This window comes from Culex quinquefasciatus, chromosome 3 (genome assembly GCF_015732765.1).
Source record: "Culex quinquefasciatus strain JHB chromosome 3, VPISU_Cqui_1.0_pri_paternal, whole genome shotgun sequence".
NCBI classification, from domain to species: domain Eukaryota; kingdom Metazoa; phylum Arthropoda; class Insecta; order Diptera; family Culicidae; genus Culex; species Culex quinquefasciatus.
Window position 1 is genome coordinate 182,094,259 of NC_051863.1, and position 25,850 is coordinate 182,120,108.

Below are 25,850 nucleotides of genomic sequence, written 5' to 3' on the forward strand. Positions count from 1 at the left end.
TTTTTTATTTTGATGATACTTTCTCTGACCAAAGAAGACATTTTGCATTATCAGTTCATACATACTAGTCTTCATTAGGGCGTCAACATTTCCCGGGTTTTGAATTTCCCCGGAAACGGAAAAAATATTAGAATCCTGAGATAGTAAGTAATAAAATTCATGTTGTTATTGTATTTGTTAGGTTTTAAAGCTACAAAAATCATAAAATTAGCACGAAATAATTGATCAGTGATAATCTGAACTTTAATTTAAACAAGGACAACAGTTTTTAGATAACTTAAATGAAATTTAAATTTGATTTTTTGTTCTTTGGAATTAAAATGAACTGCAACTTTTATCGAATGTGATTGTTGCTAAATATGTCTCTCATAAATACTTTTATTCTTTGTTTCATAACGCTGCCCTCAAGAAATACGCCAAACACCCGACAGATCGATGGAGAAACCATTATAGGTCAAGAAACCGGAAGTACAGTATCCTGAACAAACAACTTTTTCGTCGTCACCAACACCGAATCCAAAGCCGATTGAAACGAGACCCCAAGAAGTTCTGGAACCACGTAAACGAGCAGCGGAAAGAGACAGGTCTACCAACTGCGATGATACTCGACGGTGAAGAGGCTACTTCCACCGAGAGTATAAGCGATCTGTTTCGTCGCCAGTTCAGCAGCGTATTCACCAACGAAGCAGTAGGGGAAACGCATATTGCTAAGGCTGCTAGCAACGTTCCACTGCGACCTCCCATTGACCTCACCCGGTGGTCACTTCCGAGTCCATCCGTCGTGCCTGCGCCTCTCTCAAAGGTTCTACCAGCTGCGGCCCAGACGGCATCCCCGCGTTTGTGCTAAAAAAGTGTTGCGATGCACTCGCGGAACCATTGGCTCAACTCTTCAATACCTCGCTTGCTACTGGAGTTTTCCCGTGTTGCTGGAAGAAGTCCTTTGTTTTCCCAGTCCACAAGAAGGGCCCAAAACGTGATGTCCGGAACTATCGCGGAATTGCTGCCCTCTGCGCAGTCAGCAAACTGTTCGAAGTAATCGTGCTGGATTTCATTAAGTTCAACTGCTGTGACTATGTCGCCCTGGAACAGCACGGCTTCATGGCGAAACGTTCCACCAACTCTAACTTGGTCTCCTACTCGTCCTTCATTCTTCGAACCATGCAGCAACGGAAGCAGATCGATGCCATCTATACGGACCTATCAGCGGCTTTCGACAAGCTGAACCACCGCATTGCTGTTGCGAAACTGGAACGCCTAGGTTTCGGCGGGCCCATGCTCGATTGGCTACGCTCCTATCTCACTGGCCGTGAAATGAGCGTTAAAATCGGTGACGTGATTTCCGCTGCTTTCTCTGTTTTTCAGGCATTCCGCAAGGAAGCCATCTGGGCCCTCTGATCTTCCTCCTCTACATGAACGACGTGCATCATCTTTTAGGCTGTCACAAACTGTCGTATGCGGATGATATCAAACTGTTCACCGTTGTCGAGAATGATACCGACTGCCAGTTTCTTCAGGAGCAGCTCGACCTGTTCGCCAACTGGTGCTCCGAAAACAGGATGGTTCTGAACGCTTCCAAGTGCTCGGTTATCTCTTTCACACGCAAGCGCAACACAATGTCTTTCCACTACACACTTTCAAACACCACCATACCTAGGACCTCCTGTGTGAAAGATTTAGGTGTGATGCTGGATAGCAAAATGACGTTTGCTGACCACATTACGTATACAGTCTCCAAGGCTTCCAAAACTCTTGGCTTCATCTTTAGGATAGCTAAAAACTTCCGGGATTTAAGCTGTCTCAAAGCTCTTTATTGTTCGTTGGTCCGCTCTACTTTAGAGTACTGTTGTATTGTTTGGGCTCCCTTCTACCAGAACGCGATTCAACGCGTGGAGTCGGTCCAGCGGAAGTTCGTTAAGTACGCGCAACGTCACATTATCTGGCCTGATCCCGCCAATCCACCGAGTTACGCAGAGCGCTGTAAAATGCTTAATCTCGAACTTCTTACAGTAAGGCGTGACGTTTCCAAGGCGACCTTCGTTGCAGATCTCCTTCGATCGTCCATCGATTGTCCTGCCGTTTTGCAACTGGTAAACATAAACACTCGCCCTCGCGTACTCCGCAATCACTCGTTCTTGACTGTCCACAGGGCTCTCACAAACTATGGGCAGAACGAACCAGTTTCAAGTATGTGTCGTGTTTTTAACTTGTGCTCAGATCTGTTTGACTTTGACATCTCCCGTGACACTATCAAAAAACGATTCCTTAATCACCTGAAATCCCATCCCTAACCTGACGATACACACGTAGATTTTAGAACTGTGATATTTTTTTAATTTATTGAGTTAGTTTTAAGAGTGACCCCGTCTTGTATCATTTGAGTTTTGTGTACTTGTTGATGCGATAAGATGAGGTGGTTTTGTGCCTTTTTGAGAAAGTGTCTTTTATCGATAACCAGACACAGCTCAAGGGGGCTTTTGTCCACCTCCAATAAAGAAAAAATAACAAAATAAAAAATAACACATTTCTAGAAAAGCTATGAAAATTATTTGAAAATAAAAAAAAACAGAAACGACAGCAAATAATTTTACATAGTATATGTTAAATTTTCGATTAAAATTAGAATTTAATGTTTTACATACATTGTAAATGAAAAGGGGCATCTTTTGGATTGGTTAAAAATGAGGGTGGTTCACGATTAGGTGATTTTAAAATCTAACTTTTCAGGAATATTTTTGGGAATTGTTTTGTCTCCTAGAAAGCTTTTGGGCTTGCCAATTCAAGCAACTTTGTCCAAGACACCAACATTTTATCTAGTAATCTAGGTCTTCTACGACCAAATATAGAGAAAGCATCTGAGCAAACCTTAAAAAATCTGTCCGTCCTTTTCGAGATATTTGAGTTTCAAATTTGCATATTTTTTACCTTAAAATGGCTGTAACTTTTGACCCTAAAGTCCAAATTGGCTGTTTTAAGGTTTGCTAAGATGCTCTCACTAAATTTGGTCGTAGAAGGCGTAGATTACGAGATAAAATGTTGGTGTCTTCGAAAAAGTTGCTTGAATTTGCGAGTACAACAACTTTCTAGAAGACAAAAACATCCCAAAAATATTCCTGTTAGATTTTCAAAATCACCCAAATCGTGAACCACCCTAATTTTCAACCAATCCAAAAGTTGCCCCTTTTCATTTGCAACAACTCTTCTAAAGACACCAAAGCACCAAAACTTTGCAATTTTCGGAAAAATAATTTTCCTTTATATGTTGCAATCTTATTAAAAATACATATTAAAAAATATATCAAACATTTGAAGCTGTAAACTAGAATTTTAACAACTTTCCTAAATAAGCCAAGTTAATGCTGATATATGCCTTGTAAAGTTCAAATGTAATAAAATGCTTAACTATTTTATAAGTATTCAAATATTCATAATTTTCAACAACCAAATCTGAACTTCCAGACCAAAATTTGTAATAATTTTCTATTACGGGAAAAAGATAATCCGGGAATTAAGAATTCCCGGATTTGGAAAAATCCCAGTAATTCCCGAGATGGACGCACTTGTCTTCATACAACTTTGGCAGCTGTCCATGCAAAAAGGCTAATAAAATATTCAAAAACGTTACTTAATCCACCCTCAGGTGGTTGGCGCCCTCCTCACATTTAAAGGGTGCTATCCAAAATGCAAAAAATGCGTAAATAACACTTAATTGCTTATAACTTTTAATTGGGTTGTCAGATCTTCAATGTTTTGGACGCGTTGGAAAACTCTTTTGAATACCTATCCAACGACAGGTCGCATGAGAGATCCGGACAACGTTTTCATCAACATATCTGAGATACGGCCTCCAAAAAGCGTATACATAACACTTAAGTGTTTATAACTTTTGATAGGGTTGTCAGATCTTCAAAATTTTGAACTCGTTGGAAAGGTCTTTTGAATACCTTTCTAAAAATGTATAACATGACGGGGTTTCTTACAAAAAACACCCTTTTTAAATTCTTCCGGACTTTGGCTAAAATTGTTTTTTAAGCATAACTTTTGAAGTACTTAACTAAACTGCATAATTTTTAATAGCGATTTATGGGACCCCAAGATGGATCAAATGACGCCAAAATGGACAAAATCGGTTCAGCCAATGTCGAGATAATCGAGTGACAATTTTAAGATCAACATCCCACCACACACACATACATTTTCTCAGAATTTGATTCTGAGTCGATAGGTATACATGAAGGTGGGTCTAGGAGATCTAATTGAAAAGTTCATTTTTCGAGTGATTTTATAACCTATCCTCAGTAACGTGAGGAAGGCAAAAACTGTATATTGAGAGCGGATTTTTTGATCTGCAATTTTTCTAAGGATTAAAAAAAATGTGTGACCCAAAAAAAAATTTTAACTTACATTTCATTTCGACTTTTTACACCAAATATTGCAAATTACAAAAAATAACCATTTTTGAAAAAATCTCATTTAAGGTTGACAAAAATGGCAGCTACTACACAAGCTGGTCAAAATACATTTGGCAGTGTTGCCAGTTTAAAAAAAATAATTTTTGAAAAACGTACAAAGAGTCACAAAACAAATGTCAAATTTAAGTTTTTGTAAAAGTCAATTTTCATTACCAAGCTTGACTGTCTACAAAAATATTTGCTTCGAAGAGTTCAGAAAATGTCCCACAAATAAGCTTTCAAAAATATTGAAGATTGTATCAACGGTTGCCTAGATACAGCCGTTTAAAGAAAAGCAATCAGGAAAAATGATGTTTTTTTCCTAAATTACCCAAGTAGCATCAATTTTTAAGGAGCTATAAATCATTTAACATTCGTCTGATTTTAATTTCCAAAAATAAAATTGTAGAAAAAAATTTGTTCCTTTAAAAAAACATTTATTTATTCTTAAAATCAAGCCTAACGTGAGATATTATCAAAAACAATTGCTTTAAGGCTTTGCAAATGTTAGAGATAGTTTGAATAATTTTAAAAAATGCATTTTTTATTTAAAAAAAAATGCAGCACTTGAAAAGGATACATACTTCAGAATATTTTGATAGCAAATTTTTTTAGCTGCTAAAATTCATGGAGACTTACTTATTATGAAAAATGTCTTCATTGGGCAGAGAATAGATACTCAAAAAAATCATCCAAACAAAAAAACAAAAGAAATGTTCAAGTCAGTTTCCTAGAGCAGCTCCAATCAATTAGTGTTCAGCACCTTTGTTGTCTCCCAGCTCCTCGTGCCTCCCTTGTACATCCCGACACTGTGTAATCCCAAAACCCACCCACCACTCCCTTAGATAGTTGCCCGAACGAGTTTACCACGCCGAGCAGTACGGTTTTTCCCTAGCACCGTCGCACACTTTTGCGCGCTCCTCCAAGTGCAGAGTGCAAGCCCAAAGCTCTGCCGGAACGAGCCCTCCAGTGTGTGATGGTGCTACCGAAATATTTTTCATCAAAACCTACAAAAGTAGTACTGTTTGTCCACCACAAACCGTACGCGATCCGATCTACTTTGATGTGATCTTATCTATTCTAACGAACGAAATACTGCTGCCGAACCCAAAAACCAGCTCGCTCTTTCACGCCACAATTCATTTAACCATCCTGCCTGCTCTCCCATTGATGTCAACCCAAACTGTGTTCAAAGCCCAAACCCCAACTTATGCTAAACAATTTTTTAAGAAGTTTACATTAACGATAAATACCAAAGCCAAAAAGTACACACTGAAAAAAATGATAACAGCGAAAATCAATCAGAAACATTGGATTTTGTTGTAAGTACACGTTGTCTCATTATGCTAATTACTTTTACAGATTAACAATCACAGCATCATGTCCAATGAATTTACAATATTTTCCAATGGATAGACAGTTATGTCATATAGAAATAGAAAGCTGTAAGTATCTTCCGAAGTTGCCACATTTCCACACTTTATATAAGAGCTAAACTAACAATAAACCAAACCAAACCACAAAAAAAACGAGCCGCAACTGAAAAAGGTGCAATTCCACTCTCGCATTCTCTCGATTTTTACAACCGTTTTTCTCTAAGTGTTTGCGAATCTCGTGGTAGGTTTCTGAGATTTGAAAAAGCTACAAACAGCAAATGAAACAAACAAAACCAAATACACAAAAGGGATGCCCCATTCTTTCCACGAAAAAGCTGAATGAAAAAAAAAATCGAAGAAGATTCGCGATACAAACAAACAAAACAAACAAACGCAAAGAGAAGAACCTCGGTGGGACAAAATATGACATGTTTCACAGAAGTTTCACACAAGAGCCCGAGAACCGTGTGAGCGCCGCTTGCTGTCATTTATCGGAGGGAGGGAAAATCCAAAAAAAGAAGTGCTTTGACCCGTTCAATCAGCTTGGGGGGGAGGGGGAATTTGGACGTGGTACAGTGACTGCTGAGATTCGTAAACGCTACAGTTTCGTCAAGGTATGATAGATTTGGGTTCCCAGTACACGCTGTGATGAACATAATTTTATTTTTAAGAATTTTCTGTGGAGGAATAAAGTTGCAAATTTTGAGTACAAATGATGTAATTTTGTGCTGAGAAGCCAGGCGCCTCCATGGTTTCATTCTGAGAAAAAAAACAATGGATACGCTAGGTTCTTTGTCATGACTTCTCAGCATTTAAAACCGAAATTTACAACTTTATTTTTTCGCAAGAAGTGCAATAAAATTTCATTATTTCGATTTAAGCGTGTTCAGGGAGCCCAAATGTATCATACCTTGACAAAACTTCAAAAAATGAAATTCAAATTTTCAAACATTCAAAAAATTTCAACTGACAATGTACCGTATCTTCATTTTTCCCCCGACTACATAATCTTTTGTTTGATGTTTGCGAACCCGGCGCAAGGAGTGACGACAACTTGGGCGAACCGGATTCCCTTTAGCTGACACATGATGGCCCGGGTATCCCCACCCCCCTCCGCCGTTGACCAAATTCGTCATCGTCGTCGAAACCCGGGGGCCCAGGTCATCCGATTGACGAAAGACAGCTCGTGAGCTAAATTTGGCCCGAAATCGGTTTGCCCAAAGCTCGTTCCTAGCGCGCGCGTGGGTGTGAGTGCTTTTGTGTGTGAATGGTAAAAGCTCATATTTCAATGTCTTTATGTGCCATTTTCCGTTGTGTTCGTCCCGTTTCATTGACAGTTTTCTTCCATTTTTGTCATCGTTATAACTTGTGTGCGAGTATATTTGGGGCATAAAACTACACCGTTTAGATTTCTGTTTCTTTCAACCACCCCCTGCTGGGACTCTAATCGCGATGGCTGAAAGATAAATCGCTTTTTATTTGTTACACACGCACCCACAGAAAAAAAATACACTCATAAATTTGCTCAGTTCCTTCAAATTCCACACACAAATCTTGTTGTTGTGAGTTTGACACAGCTGGAAACATTTTTCCCAAACTGACAGTGACAGCTCCTCATTCGTCATCACTACTTTCACTCGCAAATTTTGAGATACAGTTAAACCTCGAATAGTGCACAGGCGTTACAATTTGTGTTTCTTCGTTTACCCTAGAATGACATTATGTGTTTGCAATGTTTTTAAAGCTAATTGTAGATTGGAACAAGACGAACAAATTGCTTCAAAAGACTGCAAAAATATTGCGTCATATTTGAGAAATCGACAAAATACAAAGCGTAACGCCTGCGGTTCAACTGTACCATAAATAACACAATTTATAATACCAACACACACTCAATCGCACACATTAAACGTTTCCTTGGTCTTTTCATTCATTCAATCAATTCATCTTTCCCACGTTATGAATGTGATTACTTGATATCATGTTGTACAGTAAAACCTCCCACAGTGCGCAGGCGTTACGCTTTGTATTTCGTCGATTTCTCAAAAACGGCATAATATTTTTGCAATATTTTTAAACAATTGGTTTGTCTTGTTCCAACCTACGATAAGCTTCTAAAGGTGGCAAATATGTTACAGAGACCTCTTTTTATGCGGTGGCGTTACGTTTTTTGTTTCGTTGATTTCTCTTAAACCATACAATATTTTTGCAAGCTTTAAAAAAGCGTTTTGTAGATCTGAACAAAATCTATAAGTTGATTTTAAAAGATTCCAAAAATGTTGCGTCATTCCAGAGAAATCGAAAAATTAGAAAAACGTAACGCATCGCGTAAAAAGAGGTTTCACTGTATGTCCTTTTAGAGCACAGTCAAACCTCGCAAACATTGAAAAAAGATCAATTCCCGTAATCTTGAATTGTGTTCAAGAATGTGAGAACCACGAAGGAATGTATTCACGTTTATTGTGCAAATGCACCATAATCATGAATTAATTCCTTCGTGGTTCTCACATTCATGAACACAATTCACGATTAGGGAAAGGCGTTACGCATTGCATTTCGTCGATGTCTCAGACACGGTATAAAATTTTAGCAACCCTTTGAAGCAATTTGTGCATCTTGTTCCAATCTACAATTAGCTTCAAAAAGATTGCAATAATATTATGTCCTTTTAGAGTTATCGAAGAAATATGGAGCGTAACGCATGCGAGGTTTAACTGTAATCGAAGAAATACAAAGCGTAACGCCTGCGCACTATGCGTGGTTGTAAATCATTGATACTGTTCGAGGCAATAAAATGTATCCTGTCTAACTAAAACATATGATTTTGAGTCTTTTTGTCTGTGACATCGTCAAATCTGAGTTAACGGTGCACATCGACCAGAGCTTTTGCACCAAGATTTTTGTTACAGATATTTTAGTATTTTCAAAGCTATGAGAACTATCGATATAATTTTTTATTCATTCCCTAACGTACTGTCTATTAAGCGATTTACAACAAAATTTTCCTATTTTTACAATCAGATTGTTGCAGGATTGGGTCCGTAAGTTTGTCAATTTTGGAATAAGAAGACAACAACTTCCTTGGTTGCTGTGCACCCTTAAGTCCTGTAAAAAATTCTTTTTTTTTTCTTAAGAACCAAACAATCTTCAGGTGATAGAATGGTAACCCCTCCGATAACCGACAGGTCGGCAGCTCAGCCACGATCCTCGGACCATTTCTTCCCCTGAGGACAGCAAGGCGTCACGCTGTCCGCCGACCCGGAAACTTGTGTGCCAAACATTTCACGCTCTGTCCCGTCGTACTCAAATGCTTCGCTGTTATTCAACGTACAATCCGATAGGAATAAAAAAAAACATCTCAAAATTACCCCGACTAGCGTAGGCTTAACTAACCTCGTACCCAAAATTCAAAGCTTTGTTTTCTGAAAATACTTGGCCTTTAGATTGCTACGAAAGACTTTGTTGTAACTCTTCAACAAAAAAAAAGGAAACAGGTGGTTAGAAGAAAAATGTTGAAACTTTGAAGAGGGTCACTTCGGTTACGATCTTGGGACGCCCGTGGACGGGTCAGGAAAACTACAAAACCAAGAAAAATATGCAATTCCCCTGATTGAACTGAAGTGTTGCCTGCTTCCAGGTTTCAACTGGAAAACCAGAGATAGAAACAAAACTATCGAAAATGCATACAACAAAATATTTGTTAAAAACAACACACAAATCTTTGTAGAGCTGTCAAGTGACAAAATCAAAAAAGTCAACAATTGTAACTTGATTTAGTGTTGCTTTTACTTTGAAACGTCAAACTTTCGTTTTTTTCTTTATGTGTATCTTAAGTTGTTTTCACACAAACACACACGAAAAAAAACCACACACAAAACTTCTGTCTAGTGTCTTCTAACCTTGTGTTCGTGTTGTGCCCTTCAGTTCAAGTGAGTGTGTGACGAGTTATACAGCGAATCCGGAAGAGTTCTGGAACCTTCTGCCCGCCCCCAAAACTCCCCGTGCAGAGAGTAACGCCCGAAAACGAAAGCCCACAAATTGCCTTTTGAACGACAACTTTGAGCTGAGCGTTGTGTTGTTAGCAGAGTAACGTGTTTTTCTGTTGTTTTGTTTCAGTTTTTTCTGTGTTTGTTTTTTTATTTTAAGTTTTCTTTGTTTTGTCGAACGCTAAGTCATTTTTAACTTTTAAGTTTGCGATGAATAATACACATACAGTGGAAAACCTTAGTGGGGTTTCCAGTTTTACATTATAATATCTAACTAAGCGACCCCTGTTTGTTAAATTTATCACAAGTCAATCAGTCGAAATTTCCTTTTCAAATAGTGAAAAGACTACATTTTTTAGTTAAATTTTTCTGTTCAGTCTTTTTACATACCTTTGTACTACACGCAAAAGGAAATTGTGGAACAAACCAGAAAACTTACATTTCATACCCGCATTTTTTTCTTCTTTGATCCGGATATTATTTTTCTAGTTTTCTATTGTTTCTCAAAGCTTTTGATTTCTCATTTTTCCATATATATAATATAATGGTTAATTATCGGTCGCCTTCTCTACTACAGCAACCGCAGAAGGTTGACTATACGGCTAGTCTCAATGTCACCCATGGGTGGAATACTATCGCACAGAACGTGTTATTCTATAAACTCAGCAAAAAACAAAACGAACACCTAAAAATCAAATAACCCAAAATAAGCCGACTGTCAAAACTTGTCTTTACACTAAAACAACAAGCCAAATCCTACAGCAACAACTTTAAAATTCACAATTATCTCCCCAATTCATTGTCTGTTTTTGTGTACGCACATACCGTTTTAACCAAGTTCAAATCGACAATTGGGGTGAATGGGGACACATGTGTATAAGGTCAACATACCAAGCTAGTTTTTCCAATATAAAAGTGTGAGACTATGATAAATAACGATGCTTCAAAATTATTACCCCTTTTAAAACATTTGTCCCTCTTCACCCCAGTTTATGGTTTTTAAAATTCAAAAGTTTTAAAATCGTGACAACAGCTGCAAGTTCGCAAAATATTAAGATAAGTTTTTTTTAACTCGTCCATTACAAAATGTACATTCAAATATGTCTTAATTTGCCATTTTGGTGAAACAGTTGAAACAATTAAAAAAAATTTCAGAAATTTAAGAATAAATTCACTTATATATCATTAGTTTTTGCGTTCAAGGCTCCATACAATGTTTAAGGCTGGTCATAAAAATGAGCATGTGAACATTAAAAAAATAGTATCTGAAGATGAGATTTTCCGATCGATTAGGTGACTTTGGCAAAGTTGTTAGTTATGATTGGAACATTTCATAAAAATATGATACACGGAAAAAAAGTCCCGAGTTCTAGTTTTATCACTTAATGTCCAATTTAAAAATATGTCATTTTTAATTTTCATATTTTTTAAGAGTTTAGGGTGTAAAGGCCACTTTTTGCGCTAGAGTTTAAAAAGTGGAAAATATGGAGTTTCGAAATCAAAAAAGTTTTTTGATTAATGTAAAATGATGTCAAACTTAATTTCAAAATCATTTCAGATGCAAAATCATATTTGCAATCGAAAATAACTTCACATATTTGTTAATAAAGTGCGCCGATTTCAGGTGATTTTTTTCGGAAAATATTTAGTATTTTGCAATTAAAAACGTTACTTAATCCACCCTTGGGTGGTTGGCGCCTTCCTTACATTTAAAGGGTGCTATCCAAAATGCAAAAAGTGCGTAAATAACACTTAAGTGCTTATAACTTTTGATAGGGTTGTCAGATCTCCAATGTTTTGGACGCGTTAGAAAGGTATTTTGAATACCTTTCCAATGACAGGTCGCATGAGAGATCCGGACAGCATTTTCATCAAAATATCTGAGATCCGGCCTCGAAAAAGTGCGTAAATAACACTTAAGTACTTATAACTTTTGATAGATTTGTCAGATCTTCAATGTCTTGAACGCGTTGGAAAGGTCTTTTAAATACCTTTCTGAAAATGTATAGCATGACGGGAATTCTTACAAAAACCACCCTTTTTACAATCTTCCGGACTTTTGCTAAAATCGTTTTTTTAGCATAACTTTTGAAGTACTTAACTAAAGTGCATAATTTTTAATAGCGACTTATGGGACCCCAAGACGGATCAAATGACGCCAAAACGGACAAAATCGGTTCAGCTAATGTCGAGATAATCGAGTGACAATTTTTTGATCAACATCCCACCACACACACAGACATTTGCTCAGAATTTGATTCTGAGTCGATAGGTATACATGAAGGTGGGTCTAGGTGGTCTAATTTAGAAGTTCATTTTTCGAGTGATTTTATAGCCTTTCCTCAGTAAGGTGAGGAAGGCAAAAACTTAATGAAGGAAAATTATCTATAGTTAAAATATTGGTAAAAGCTGAGAAAATTTCCTACAATTCTCCATTTTTGACTTTGTTGATCGGACCGGTTACTGATTATTTACAGCCTCTCAAAGCCTAAATAAGATTTTTCTCAGTGGAAAGTAATTAGCCCTCATTTTTCAACTCGCGATATATCGGAAACTTTTGGTTTGATTTTCAAACTTATGTGAAATTTTCTGCAATATTCAATATAAGTATTTCGAAATTTTAGAAAAATAATGACATTTTAGTTTGGTTAAAAGACGTTTTTTCGGCATTTTCAAATGTTAAGTATGGTTTTAAAATTTAAAAATATTTTTTATTGAAAAGTACAGAAAATTTCACAAAAGCTTAATTTCTTAACATTGAAAAAACTCTTTTTTCACAAAAATTAAACTGCAAAAGGCTGTATCTCAGCACCAGTTATTTAACCAACGAGAACATCTTGCTGAAGTGTGTTAAAATTGCACAGAACTTATAGGATTTTGACTATATGGGAGACATTGGTTATAATCGTATGAAAAATCATACCACATCAAAAAATTATAGCGTTTTGGAATCGGGATGACGTCAGCTATCGATTGTACCTATAATTTCATAGATATTTTCACAAAAATACGTATTTTTCCTGTATTTTGAAAATGCAATGTTTCTCGACAAGACACTCAAAATTATTGTAATTGCAGTATGGGTTCCAAATGATCGGGATATTTCATGTATTCGAATGTATTTTTGTTTTTTTTTTAACTAAATAAAATTACAAATCAACATGTTTTTGAAAAAAAATCTCAAAATTTTAGTTTTTTAACGATGCATCAAACGGCTATCAAACGTTCAGGATTTCGAAATTTACTACATTATTTTTTGAAAATTCTAAAAAAATTTACAAAACTACATATTTTTGAAAAAATATTCAAAATTTTATGTTTTTACAATATGGGTATAAAATGATCAGAATTTTTTTATACATTTCAAATTTAATAACAACATTTTTTCAAAATACTAAACAAAATCACAAAATTACGTATTTTCGAAAAAAAATACTTTTCCTACATTTTGGAAATAGAATAATTTTCTTGAAAATACTAAAAAAATTCACGAAACACATATTTTTGAAAAAAAAATTACCCAAAATTTCCCCCCTACAATATAGATATCAAACAATCGGGATTGTTTCATACATTTTGAAAGTTGTAACATAATTTTTGAAAACACTCAAATTTTTCACAAAACTACGCATTTTCGAAAAAATGCTCAAAATTTCAGTTTTTCGCAATATGAGTATCAAATGATCGAGATATTTTAATAAATTTCGGTAGCTTTGATATTTTATTTAAATGCTTAAAATTTTCACAAAACTGCGTATTTTCTGAACAATACTCCAAATTTCAAAATTAATTACATTCGAAATATTAGAAAAAATTCCGATCATTTGTTACCCAAATGAAATTTTTAGTGTTTTTTTGAGAAAATACATATTTTTTTTTTTAGAAACTTTGAATGTTTTCAAAAAAAGGATGTTATTATATTCGAAATGTATAAAAAATCCGATCATTTGATAACCATAAGGTGAAGAACTAAAATTTGGAGTATGTTTTCGAAATTACGTAGTTTTGTGAAAATTAGGAGTATTTTCTGTCGTTATTACATTCCCGACCCGAAAAGTCCCGATCATTTGACACCCATATTGTAAAAATTGAAATTTTGAGTATTTTTTCGAAAATACGTAGTTTTGTGAAAATTTTCAATAATTTCAAAAATTTATGACACTCGAAATGTATGACAAAAACACGATCATTTGATAACCATATTGCAATAACAAATATTTAGAGGTTTTTTAGAGTAAAAAAAGCATTTTCAAAATACAGGAAAAATGCGTATTTTTGTGAAATTTTTCAAGTAACTATAATTACAATGGAAAGCTGCCATCATCCCGATTCCAGATTTTATTAATGTTTGCATGATTTTTCATTCGATTATAGCCAATGTCTCCTATATAACCAAAAGCCCATAAGCTCTGTGCTTCAGTTATGCACGCCTCGGTTTTGCATCCCCCATACGCGGTGCTAAACCGAGGCATGACTGTACAGAGAAACCGTTTTTACGCGGTGGCGTTACACTTTTTATTTCGTCGATTTCTCCAAAACCATACAATATTTTTGCAAGCTTCAAAAAGCGTTTTGTAGATCTGAACAAAACCTACAAATTGCTATTAACAGATTGCAAAAATGTTGCGTCGTTCCAGAGAAATCAACAAATTAGAAAAAACGTAACGCACCGCGTAAAAAGAGGTTTCTCTGTACCTATTTTTTCTGCAGTATCCCAATCATCTAAAACTTTGCCGAAGATATCAAATCGATCAGAAAATCCCTTTTAAGATAGAGATCTTCGAATATTCACATGCCCATTTTTTATGACCAGCCCTCAGAATTGCTGCTCTGGAGGATTAGGTATTCATTTTGGTGAAACAGTTAAATTATATTGGTGGAAATAATTAAAATCGAACGCAAAAAGTGAGAAAGTCACGTTTGATCCCTCATTTTTTTCAGCCCGTACTTTTTAAGCATTTTCAATCAATTAACATCTCAAAATAGAAGTCAAAAATTTCCTTTATTAATCTGCTTCCATTTTGTGACTATTTGAAAACTTAAATAACTGAATATCAAGAACGAATAACTGAGTTCAAACTGTTGCATATTTGAAAAAGTGATCCTAGATGCATACATCAAAAAAAAAAAATAGCATTTATTAAAGTTCAATTGCAATGCAAGATTTATCCCATTTCCCCGCCGTCAAGAAGTGAATACGATGCTATTAAAACGAGCACTGTCATGTCGTTTCAAATGTACACCCGGTCACCAGAATTCCTCGAAGCTGGTCCGCCTCGCAGTCTGAACCCGAGTCGCGTTACAGGTGGTAAGACCCGCCCGGTACAAAGTCATCATCTCACTCTTTGACAATTGTTTAACATCCCCCTCTTCCACACTCCCTCCTTTCGTCCACCTTAACCAAACAGAGGAACATTGTTGGAAACTTTGCCACCGCCTCCAACTCTCCCCGACGACACTGACTGCATACTCGGTTTTATGTTGATCTTTCTGCAGCAGCAGTGTGTGTGTGTACGTATCGAACCGTACCGAGGACTTGCTCGAATTTGGTCGACGTTATCTCTGCCAGGCCACATGCTACCTACCGGTTACGAGCTTTAAGCTTTCAACCAAATTTTCCACTTTATTAGCCATGGTGGGGAAATTGATTTTGGGAGGTGAACTGCAACCATGATGGTTGCCATGGATTTAGATTATTTGATAAATTTTAAAACTGCACCCTTGGTTGAGGCCAGCCATGAATGACCAAGCGCCCCCACGGAGAGTATATTGTATGCTGGGGAAGGGTACGAAGTGCTATCGATGAAAATTTAAACTTTATTTGCTCCTTACTTCCAGAAGAAAACGCAGCTATCGACTTCCAGGTATTTGCCTTTCCACCTCATAAAGTCGATATTCCCTAGCGCGCCAAAGCCACTCCGCACTTATCGTAAATCCAGGCAGGTTAGCCGGCTGGCTGGTGGTTATCTGCAAAAGGGGCTTTTACCGCTTCAGTACCTTTCTCATATGGCTGTGAAGCATAGCATAAGCCACGCATGCCACTACCAAGGTGGTCGTGGTTTCTGCAGCATAGTTCAAAGTACTGCGGCAAACATCGCGCCCGGAATAAGGGATACACCACCACTTGGGATGTCGTAATGCCACCCGAGGTATTTGGTACAGTGTTGGATAATTTTGGCTCATTTTACGCCTAAATGTAGGCCAAAATCAATACCGTACGGTTAATTGAGCCCCAAATTTATGTAATCCCGTCAAAGCTACCCCACTGTACGGTGTCGGATTCCCCCCAAAAAACAAAGGATCCACTAAAGCAAGTGTGCTTCCTTCGACAACATAAATCATAAAGCCATTTTCCAGCTGAAAGAAGCCAACAAGACACACACAAAAAAAAACAACCCGAAACCAACCACTCAGGTGAGTCGTTGCAGCCAGTTCCAGGCCATGCATGTTCGCTCATGTACCCTATACGGGAGAGCAGTGTTGTTTGGCCGGGACCAGATAAGTCACACCACCTTTACGACCTGTGCGACGGAGGGAGAGCCTGCTGCAGCAGGTCGAAAAGCAATTCCGGCTTGGCTTGCCCGGCCATCCGTTACTGATAGGACACACGGAGGAAACAAAAAAAAAAGCCTGACTCTCGAGACCCAAGGGCTTTTGTTAACTTGATTTGGTTAACCGCGGTGGATTTTCTTGAAATAATTCGAACTGTCAAAATCCACCAAAGCATCTACCGGTGGATACTTTTCTACCACAGATTTTTTGCGATCAATGTGGTAGATGCTTTGGTGGATTTTTGACAGTTCGAATTATTTCAAGAAAATCCACCGCGGTTAACCAAATCAAATTAACAAAAGCCCTCCAATTTCTGGGACATGAACAACGGAACGGCCCTTCTCAGATTGGAAGGTAACGTCATGATTCGAATTCCCGGACGCTTCGAAACCCGGACACTTCAACTTGTTTTATCAATTGTTTGGATATAAGTTCACATTGTGAATGTCCAAACTGTGTTATTTGATGAATTCTAACGTCAACTATCATTTACAGTTTGTTTGAACGCTGTAGTTAATGCCAAAACAATTAAATAAATTAAAATTATAAGTTTACCAAAAATGTGAAACATTTCAACGGAAATATTTCATAGGCGTCCGAAGCACCGGGAAGGCAAAGCAGAAATTTATGTTTTTGATTTTCTTAAATTCTAGCCATTTTTATATAAACTATCGATTGTTTTGATGTTAACAGCTTATTTGAGACCTAAAGAATGCCATTCACTAACATTTCAGTTCAAATTTGTGCGATTCATAAGCAAAATAGAATGTCCGGAATTAGAAGCAGAAGTGTCCGGATTTCGAATCAGCTTTTAACAGTGTCCGGGATTCGAAGCAAAACAAGTCATTTTAATTTTCAAATTCTGATGAAAAATTGTTAGATGAGACATATTTTGTATGCATTCTCTTAAAACTGACTGTTTATACTAAATCCTGATGATATTTCTACATTTCCAACTTATTACATGTTTTTTTGCCAGCTATAGCAAAAATAATATGGTGTCCGGATTTCGAATCATGACGTTATGACCAGATCGACCGAGTAAGGGCCTGCTTCCGAGGGGATGACTTTAGGTTCTCATATGTTGAAATTTCAAGCAGCGTACACCGATAGCTGCCCGGTATCCAACTGGGAGGAATGAGCTCTTAATTTGGTAGTAGAAAGGCACGGCCAACGGACTAAGAGGACTCTCTAGACTTCAAAAAAAAATTATTGGAAGTGTGTCGACCACAGAAATCAAACCCGAAATATTTGACCTGGCTATAAAGTTGAATAGTATTCAACGTTTTCGCAAATTGACATTTCTTTGTATTTTTTTAAAATTTAGATTAAAGAGACTAAAAAGACATCTTCAGCGCTAGTTTAGGATGAAAAACGAAACAAAACAAAATTGTGAAGTTTTCAAAAATATTTTTAAAAAGGTTCTGATGCCTTTAAAAATTTATTTAAAGTCTTGGTACAAAAGAAATAAAAATCAATTTATTTCAAATATCAAGCGAAATTTTCAAACTCTGTATCATAAACTGCTTTTAACATAATAACAGTTACGCTGCTGTCAAAAGTTCGCAAAATGTTTAGAATCCATTAAATAAAATCCCTTAAGTTCCACGGCTTTTTATCATAACTATTTGAAAGTCTTAAAAAAAATCTTTTGATACAAAATAAACAAATCAATCGTTTAACAATATACCACCAATAGATACTATTTTTTGCTCCCTGAATTATTGGATAAGTTCAGGTTACATTTTTTGCATTTTTGCTACCGTCATCAGGGGTGGCAATAAGTCAAACAATTTTCAGCCTTTTTTAAATATTTTTTGTCGAAAACCTTTATTAAGGACCAATTAGGTTGTTCCAAAAAAAAAATCGGTCCGAAAAATTCCGGGAACTATTTTTTTTAAATAAACTTCGAAATTTTAATGGACAAGGTAGTTAACTGAACTCAAAATAACTAGAAATGCATTTTCCTGCGTTTTAAATAATATTTAGTATATTTGAGATCGATCAACATTTTTTTGTGAAATCCCGTTGTACAATACTGCAAAAAAAAAAATCGACAAGAAAAAATATTTCACCTACACTTTGATATTTTGAAAACTAAAGATAGCAAAAAATATAGGCGGTTGTAAAATGTGTAAAATAAACGACAACTTGTAATATGAAGTGGTTAAAAAGAAATTTTTATATTTATTATATGTTTGCCCCCCTTCCCCCGAGGGGTTTGACCACAGCAACTTCAAAAAATATTTTCAACGACCTATGAAAATTTTCATCTTTGTATGAAAATTTTCATCTAAAATAAAATGTTTATTACAAATTTTTCTTGTTATAATTGTCATTTTGTTGTCATTTTCGTAACCACCTTGATTTAATCATTTTTTGCTAAAGTATACCGCATTCAAGTTAATTAAAAATACTTCATACATTAAAAGCATTGTAGGATTTTGTCTCAGCCCCTGCGATGGAATAATCATCATCAAAAGAAAATCATTAGACGTTCATCAAGAGAAAAAATCCGAAGGGAGCATGGCTTTTCTCTCTCGCACACGAAAGATCGGTAAAAGGAATCTAAAAAAACATCATCTTGACTATTCGGCGGAACATCTTTTTCACTACTACACTTGCAAGTGTAACGTCACACGTCGAAATATGACCTGTCACATTTTGTAGATGGGCAATGTATGTAAACAAAGTGAAATAAATATTTTTAAGTGGTGCTGACAAGGAAATTCACAAAAAATCATCAACAAATTGATTTTCGGGAGCGATTTTATTTTGCGTGATTTGCCTCTCTTTCGCGGATTCATCCCTGCTCAGCCCCTTTGAAAATATTTTTAAAGTAAATCCTGAAGTAACTGATCTATTTTCAAACAAAAATTACCGTCAACTGAGGTGAATTGGGACACATGGGGCAAATTGGGACAGTAGTTTTAAACATGTTAATGCATCTAAGCAAAATGTTTGACAATTTTTTTTACGAAAATCATGTTTTTTTAAAGTTATATCTCCGGTGCCATCCAAAAGATGTCTTTTTTTTCCCTTATAACATACCCGAATAAATCAAAAATTAAAAGTAATTTATTTTGGGAATTCAAATTTTAGTAATGAAATGTCTAATAACAAAATCGGGATTTCTTTCAGTGCATCTATGTTTTTCTAAAAAGTTTTAATTCCATACAAGGATCCAGCACTGTATGGATCCTTGCTCGGAAAAAAAACTAATGGCGCAAAATTATTTCGTTTGACATAGAGCAAGGTTTAATTCAAAGATAAAAATTCAAAATTCTAAATCTCAAAAAAAAACATCTAGAGAGTAACGCAATTTCAGCCATGTTTCATAAAAATAGAATCTTTTACTCCGACTCCAAAATTCCAAAGAGATCCGACTCCACAGTTCTTCATAACAAATTTAAAAGAAGCTCAATAGAGAGGAAGTTTAATAATTCTGGAATAGATGCGTTTTGATTCAAGATTTTTTTTATAAATTATTATTTATAAAAAATTTATTATTATTATTATTTATAAAAAAAATCATGAAACAAAACACATCTATTCCAGAATTTTTAAACTTCCTCTTGAGCTTCTTTTAAATTTGTTATGAAGAACTATGGAGTCGGATCTTTTTGGAATTTTGGAGTCAGAGTAAAAGATTCTATTTTTATGAAACATGGCTGAAATTGCGTTATTCTCTAGATGTTTTTTTTTGTTTTTTTGAGATTTAGAATTTTGTATTTTGTGCAATCAAAGTGAAATATTGATGTATTTTTTTCAAATATACATATCGAACAAGTTGGAAATATTTTTCCAACTTGTTCAATATACATTTAAAAAAAATACTTCAATATTTCTCTTTGATTGCTCGCCCACACATTCAAACCTCAATTTTCGCCATACAACTCGGATTAATCATCGAGCGTTTGAATGACATTCATCCTGCCGCTCAGAATGCGCAAAGCACACTGTATCTGCTCTTCTAGGAAACTCAATCCCGCAGCCGGACATCGTCCTGACGTGGAAATTGCAAAGCAGTACCACCCACTGCTCGGTTTATTCAAACGGATAGAACTAATCCTCTTTCATTGGACAAACAGGGTCCTTTCGTCCGCTCGCAAGAATTTCTCGTAGCTCGAAGAAAGATAATTGAATGATCAAATTTGTCTCTATGTACATAAGCCCGGGGGGGGGGAGAGGGCATGCTTTGAAGTATGGCAGCAGGCATATTCACATATATATATAAAACATAAAAGCACAAAATACGTCGTAGTCATCTCTCGACCGTTTGCCTTCGAGATTAGCCCCGGTGCAAGGGGGAAGGGGGCTGCTGCTGAAAACTCCTTTTGTGCGCTGTGACTTTGACAGAGTTGTCTGCCAGCTGGTGCTCCGAACTTCTCCTCCGAACTCCCTCATCCCACCCCCTTCGGAATGTTCCGGAAAGCTCGCCGGTGTCATTTTTCGGGGGGTGAGCGCACTTTTTTTCAAAATTTTCTTGCAATTTCTGGGCGAAAGCTGTGCGCCGTAGTAAACCTTTAAATAAGGCACTCCATCATTTCGGGCGTTTATCCCAAAATGGCGTCGCAGGTTTTCTTCGCGAGGGTGCGCTAGGGTGGCTCGCGAAATTTCAAATTGATCAAAATAATTTTCAAACATTCTACAGTACCAACTCGAATTTTAATTAAACCAAAGCAATTTATGCGAAAACATTGTATTCATTTTGATCCAAAAGATTTTAATACAAAGAACATCTCTAGTGGCACACAAGTTGAACAGCAGTTCTTTCATCTGACTGTTTGACTCAAAGTGGTTAAACAACGGTTTGAAAATCACTAAAATAACTTTTAACTCGAAAATAGATTGATGCCGAGACATTTTTTCCCAGAGCAAACTAATTTAAAATATCACTCTAGCATGATATTATGAGTTATTTCAAGAAGATTCATAGTTTGTTAAAAAAAAACCTTTGTAGAACAAACGTGGAAGTGTCCATTCAAAAGGCACTTTTTACCTTCCTAATTTTAAGTATTCTATATTATTAAGCATTAACACGACATTCTCGAACCACCCTGCCACCCATAACTGTGACAAATTGCCTGCCAGACACCACTAGAGGGACCGGAGCGGAGAAGCGCGTTCGCAATTTGTTATTCCGGGACCAGGGCAAGCGAGTGTCTCCCGGGTGGGCGGCGCACCAACCTGGTGACCAAATGGAAAGCAAATATTTAGAATTAGGCCGAACGGGAAAATTGGAGCCCGCTGGAAGTCGAGGGCCGGGTCGTGTCGAGTTGGACGAGAACAACAATGCCCGAAAGGCCCGACCCGGGCCGAGATTGTTTGAATGAACCTGGCCTCGGTTGGTTGACAAATTCGTTGGAACTGGACACTGTGTTCCTCTTTTTCTTTTTTAGATCTGCTTTTGTTACAAAAGTCCTCAGTTCAGAACGTAGCATGTTTTGAGAGGAATTTCAACTTCAACAATGCTTTCAGAATAAAAACAGATCGGGGTTCGTTGCCTTCGCTAGCATACAGTCTCCCCCAAATGAAAAGACGCTTGGTCACGTGGAAGCGCGGTCGTCCAAAAATAGTTGTTTTCAGTGTCAAAAAATTAAACAGAAAAAAACATACCAAACATTAACTCAACAAAATAACCATTGATTCTACAGCACGGCTTTTGCATTACTTTTTTTTCTGTCTCTGATATCTCGGTTCGTAATAAACTTGGAGTCAAATATTCAGTACACACTCATCTGTTCATCAATCAAACAAAAATCGCCGGCATTTTATATTTAAAAAAAAGCCAACATTGAATCATGTTCGTAAACCGTCACACACCAACCACTCACCGGAATTCATTTGCATGTAGTTGTGATTTCCTTTTGTTGACTTTTCTTCAAAGTGTTCAACTCATTAAAAAGTTTCTATTTCGCAATCAAACCAGTAGCAAAGCATTATGCACCATAGGAAGAGGCAGCATGTGAAATGATAACTTCCATAAAAAACGTCATTTTTTCTCATTTTTTGGTTTCGATCGTTTGTTTTAAAATGTGATTTATGTTATTTTTCACCCAACTCATTTGTGTACATAATTTTCCCCCTTTGATGGTTTGTGTTCCATTCGCTGATTGACGTTCGCTTAACATTTTGAGCTTTTGATTTTATTTTGTTTAATTTTATCACGATTTGTTTTACAGCCTTTGAACGAACAGAAAAAAAACCTATATTTTATTATTTTTATTTGAAAAAAATCAAACAGGAGCGCTTTAATTTAAAAATATTTGGAAACAGCCCTGCCATGTGAAATTTTCAGGGGTTGTTTGGACATATATAACTAGCATCTGGACCAAATATGAGAAATATAGATAAATGGAAAGTGGGGCAAATCGGGACTTGAAGACTAAAAAAACTTAAAAAATCAGTAAACGTCTGAAACTAAGGCAAAATTCAACTAAATTAATTTTCAAAATTTAAAAAGCGACTTGAAGGACTCAAAAAATGCAACAAAATGAAGGGGCTCCTCGTCGAATTGAGTTAATATTAGGGTGGAAACCATTTTTATTTGAGTTTCAAAATTGTGCTTTTTTTCACTAAAATGCCAATAACTCCCTTTAGATTAAACCAATTTGAACGCTTCACCCTTCATTTTGTTTGATTTTTGAAGTCCTTTCAGGTGCTTTCTGATTTTTGATATTTAGTTAAATGTTGCCTTTGTTACAGCTTTCTACAAATTCCATTGACCTAGAGTGCTCCAATTTGGCACAGTTGCTAGTTATATATGTCCAAACAACCCCTGAAAATGTCAGGCAGATTGGTAAGTTTTTAACGACGTCCCTGGGTAATTCTCCGCCAACTCACACAGCAGTTGCCCCGACCCCTCTTCGATTTGCGTGAAACTTTGTCCTAAGGGGTAACTTTTGTCCCTGATCACGAATCCGAGGTCCGTTTTTTGATATCTCGTGACGGAGGGGCGGTACGACCCCTTCCATTTTTGCACATGCGAAAAAAGAGGTGTTTTTCAATAATTTGCAGCCTGAAACGGTGATGAGATAGAAATTTGGTGTCAAAGAGACTTTTATGTAAAATTAGACGCCCGATTTGATGGCGTACTCAGAATTCCGAAAAAACGTATTTTCATCGAAAAACACTAAAAAGTTTTAAAATTCTCCCATTTTCCGTTACTCGACTGTAAAATTTTGGAACATGTCATTTTATGGGAAATTTAATGTACTTTTCGAATCTACATTGTCCCAGAAGGGTCATTTTTCATTTAGAACAAAATTTTTCATTTTAAAATTTCGTGTTTTTCTAACTTTGCAGGGTTATTTTTAGAGTGTAACAGTGTTCTACAAAGTTGTAGAGCAGACAATTACAAAAATTTTGATATATATACATAAGGGTTTGCTTATAAACATCACAAGTTATCACGATTTTACGAAAAAAGTTTTAAAAAGTTGGTCGTCATCGATCATGGCCGTTCATGGTCACCCGCGACAGACACGGACGACGAAACAAAGAGAAACGCAAAAAGTAACTTTTTCAAAACTTTTTTTCGTAAAATCGCGATAACTTGTGATGTTTATAAGCAAACCCCTTATGTCTATATATCAAAATTTTTGTAATTGTCTGTTCTACAACTTTGTAGAACATTGTTACACTCTAAAAAATAACCCTGCAAAGTTAGAAAAAACACGAAATTTTAAAATGAAAATTTTTGTTCTAAATGAAAAAATGACCCTTCTGGGACAATGTAGATTCGAAAAGTAAATTAAATTTCCCATAAAATGACATGTTCCAAATTTTTTTACAGTCGAGTAACGGAAAATGGGAGAATTTTTAAAACTTTTTTAGTGTTTTTTTCGATGAAAATACGTTTTTCGGAATTCTGAGTACGCCATCAAATCGGGCGTCTAATTTTACATAAAAGTCCCTTTGACACCAAATTTCTATCTCATCACCGTTTCAGGCTGCAAATTATTGAAAAACACCTCTTTTTTCGCATGTTCAAAAATGGAAGGGGTCGTACCGCCCCTCCGTCACGAGATATCAAAAAACGGACCTCGGATTCTTGATCAGGGACAAAAGTTACCCCTTAGGACAAAGTTTCACGCAAATCGAAGAGGGGTCGGGGCAACTTTTCCCGATTTCGTGTGAGTTGGTAGAGAATTACCCCCCTAACAAAGGGATTTGCTCTGTTCGTGGACTCGCTCAATTTTCTCTTTACTTAAATCATAATTAGAATAAAATGCATGGTTTCACTATCATATCTGCTTCTTTTATCATTACAATTTAATTCGATTTTTTTCCCTTTTAGTTTATGTGAGTACTTTTTGCATTGTTCAACATTTTCTACTTAAATTATCTATCTTAAGTTGAAAAACCTAGCTTCGTGCAAGACATGACTTGACATTTTCTTGACTTTTAATTTGCCTTTTAGGTTTATTTTCTCATCTCTCTTATCTTTCTTATTTTCCATTCTGTGTGTTTGTTCTATCTATTAAATTAGGCATATTTATGAAATTATATTTACATCAAAAAATCTTATCGAGAAAGTTTCCAACAAAGGCAAACACTGAAAACAAGCTTTGATAAAAAAAACTTTTAACACACCAAGCATCCTTGTAGTTCTATGAATTCTAGAGAATGATAACAAATATAAAAATACTAGATACTCAAGATGAATGTATGCTAAGCTTATTTTCTCCAAAATAGGTAATTTTGATAATTGTTACCAAAAACTATGATCATATTTTGCATAAAAAACTACGCTCAAACAAACAGATTAAACAATTTTTATTATTTATTTTTTATTTTCCCCACTTAACTCATTAAATCAAACCACACGTTGTCAATTTAAAATCCCAACTGTATTCTCAACCAACGTCGAAAATCGTTACACCCAAAAAAAATATATCGGCCACTTAACGTATCACGTACACGATGTTATATTCGAGAAAAAAAAAACTTCGAATCCAAATCTTGAATCGGATCCACTATTGACAATAAATTAAAACCCTAAAAACCACCATACTGACAAATAAAAATCTTACCGATTTTGCAACCCTGGAGTCGGATACACTATGCGAGATATCCGGTACTTCTGGAAAGACGGCCTAAGTAGTGTCGGAATGAGCAGCGAAGTAGAACTACCACAATTTAGAGTACTTGGTCACAGGCAGAGGGCGACCGAAATTAACCTTACCACAGGTACCCCATCATTAGCATTTTATTTCGAACAAAAAAAACCCCAAAACACATCTCTCTTCTATCTATCTTTGTCTGTCTATCTGTCTATTTCTGTCTCTTTTTCTCATCATAAACCGTTCACCGTTTTACTTCCTCAGTCATGTTGTTTTGAGTTTGTTTTACGTTCACTTTTAACTTCCTCGTACCCGTGTTCATCACGAACGAAAAGAATATACTAGTAATGTACCAACTTGTTCGTACAAAGCTGCGACTATTTTCGTTACCTGTCCCTTCAAGCAACACACACGAATCTG

At 36.1% G+C, this 25,850-nt stretch overlaps 1 protein-coding gene across 14 annotated transcripts in view; it reads left to right on the top strand.

Annotated features, from left to right (window-relative positions):
* LOC6040746 (gamma-aminobutyric acid receptor subunit beta) overlaps positions 1-25,850 on the top strand; it is a 144,688-nt gene that overhangs the window by 87,578 nt on the left and 31,260 nt on the right. For 11 of the 14 annotated variants that reach the window (XM_038263978.1, XM_038263973.1, XM_038263982.1 and 8 more), the window contains exon 6: positions 5,811-5,893. In XM_038263978.1, coding sequence (XP_038119906.1) covers positions 5,811-5,893 — 83 coding nt within the window. Of the gene's footprint in view, positions 1-5,810; positions 5,894-25,419; positions 25,558-25,850 lie in introns of all 14 variants that reach the window. The other 3 variants (XM_038263979.1, XM_038263981.1, XM_038263983.1) reach the window with 1 other exon arrangement.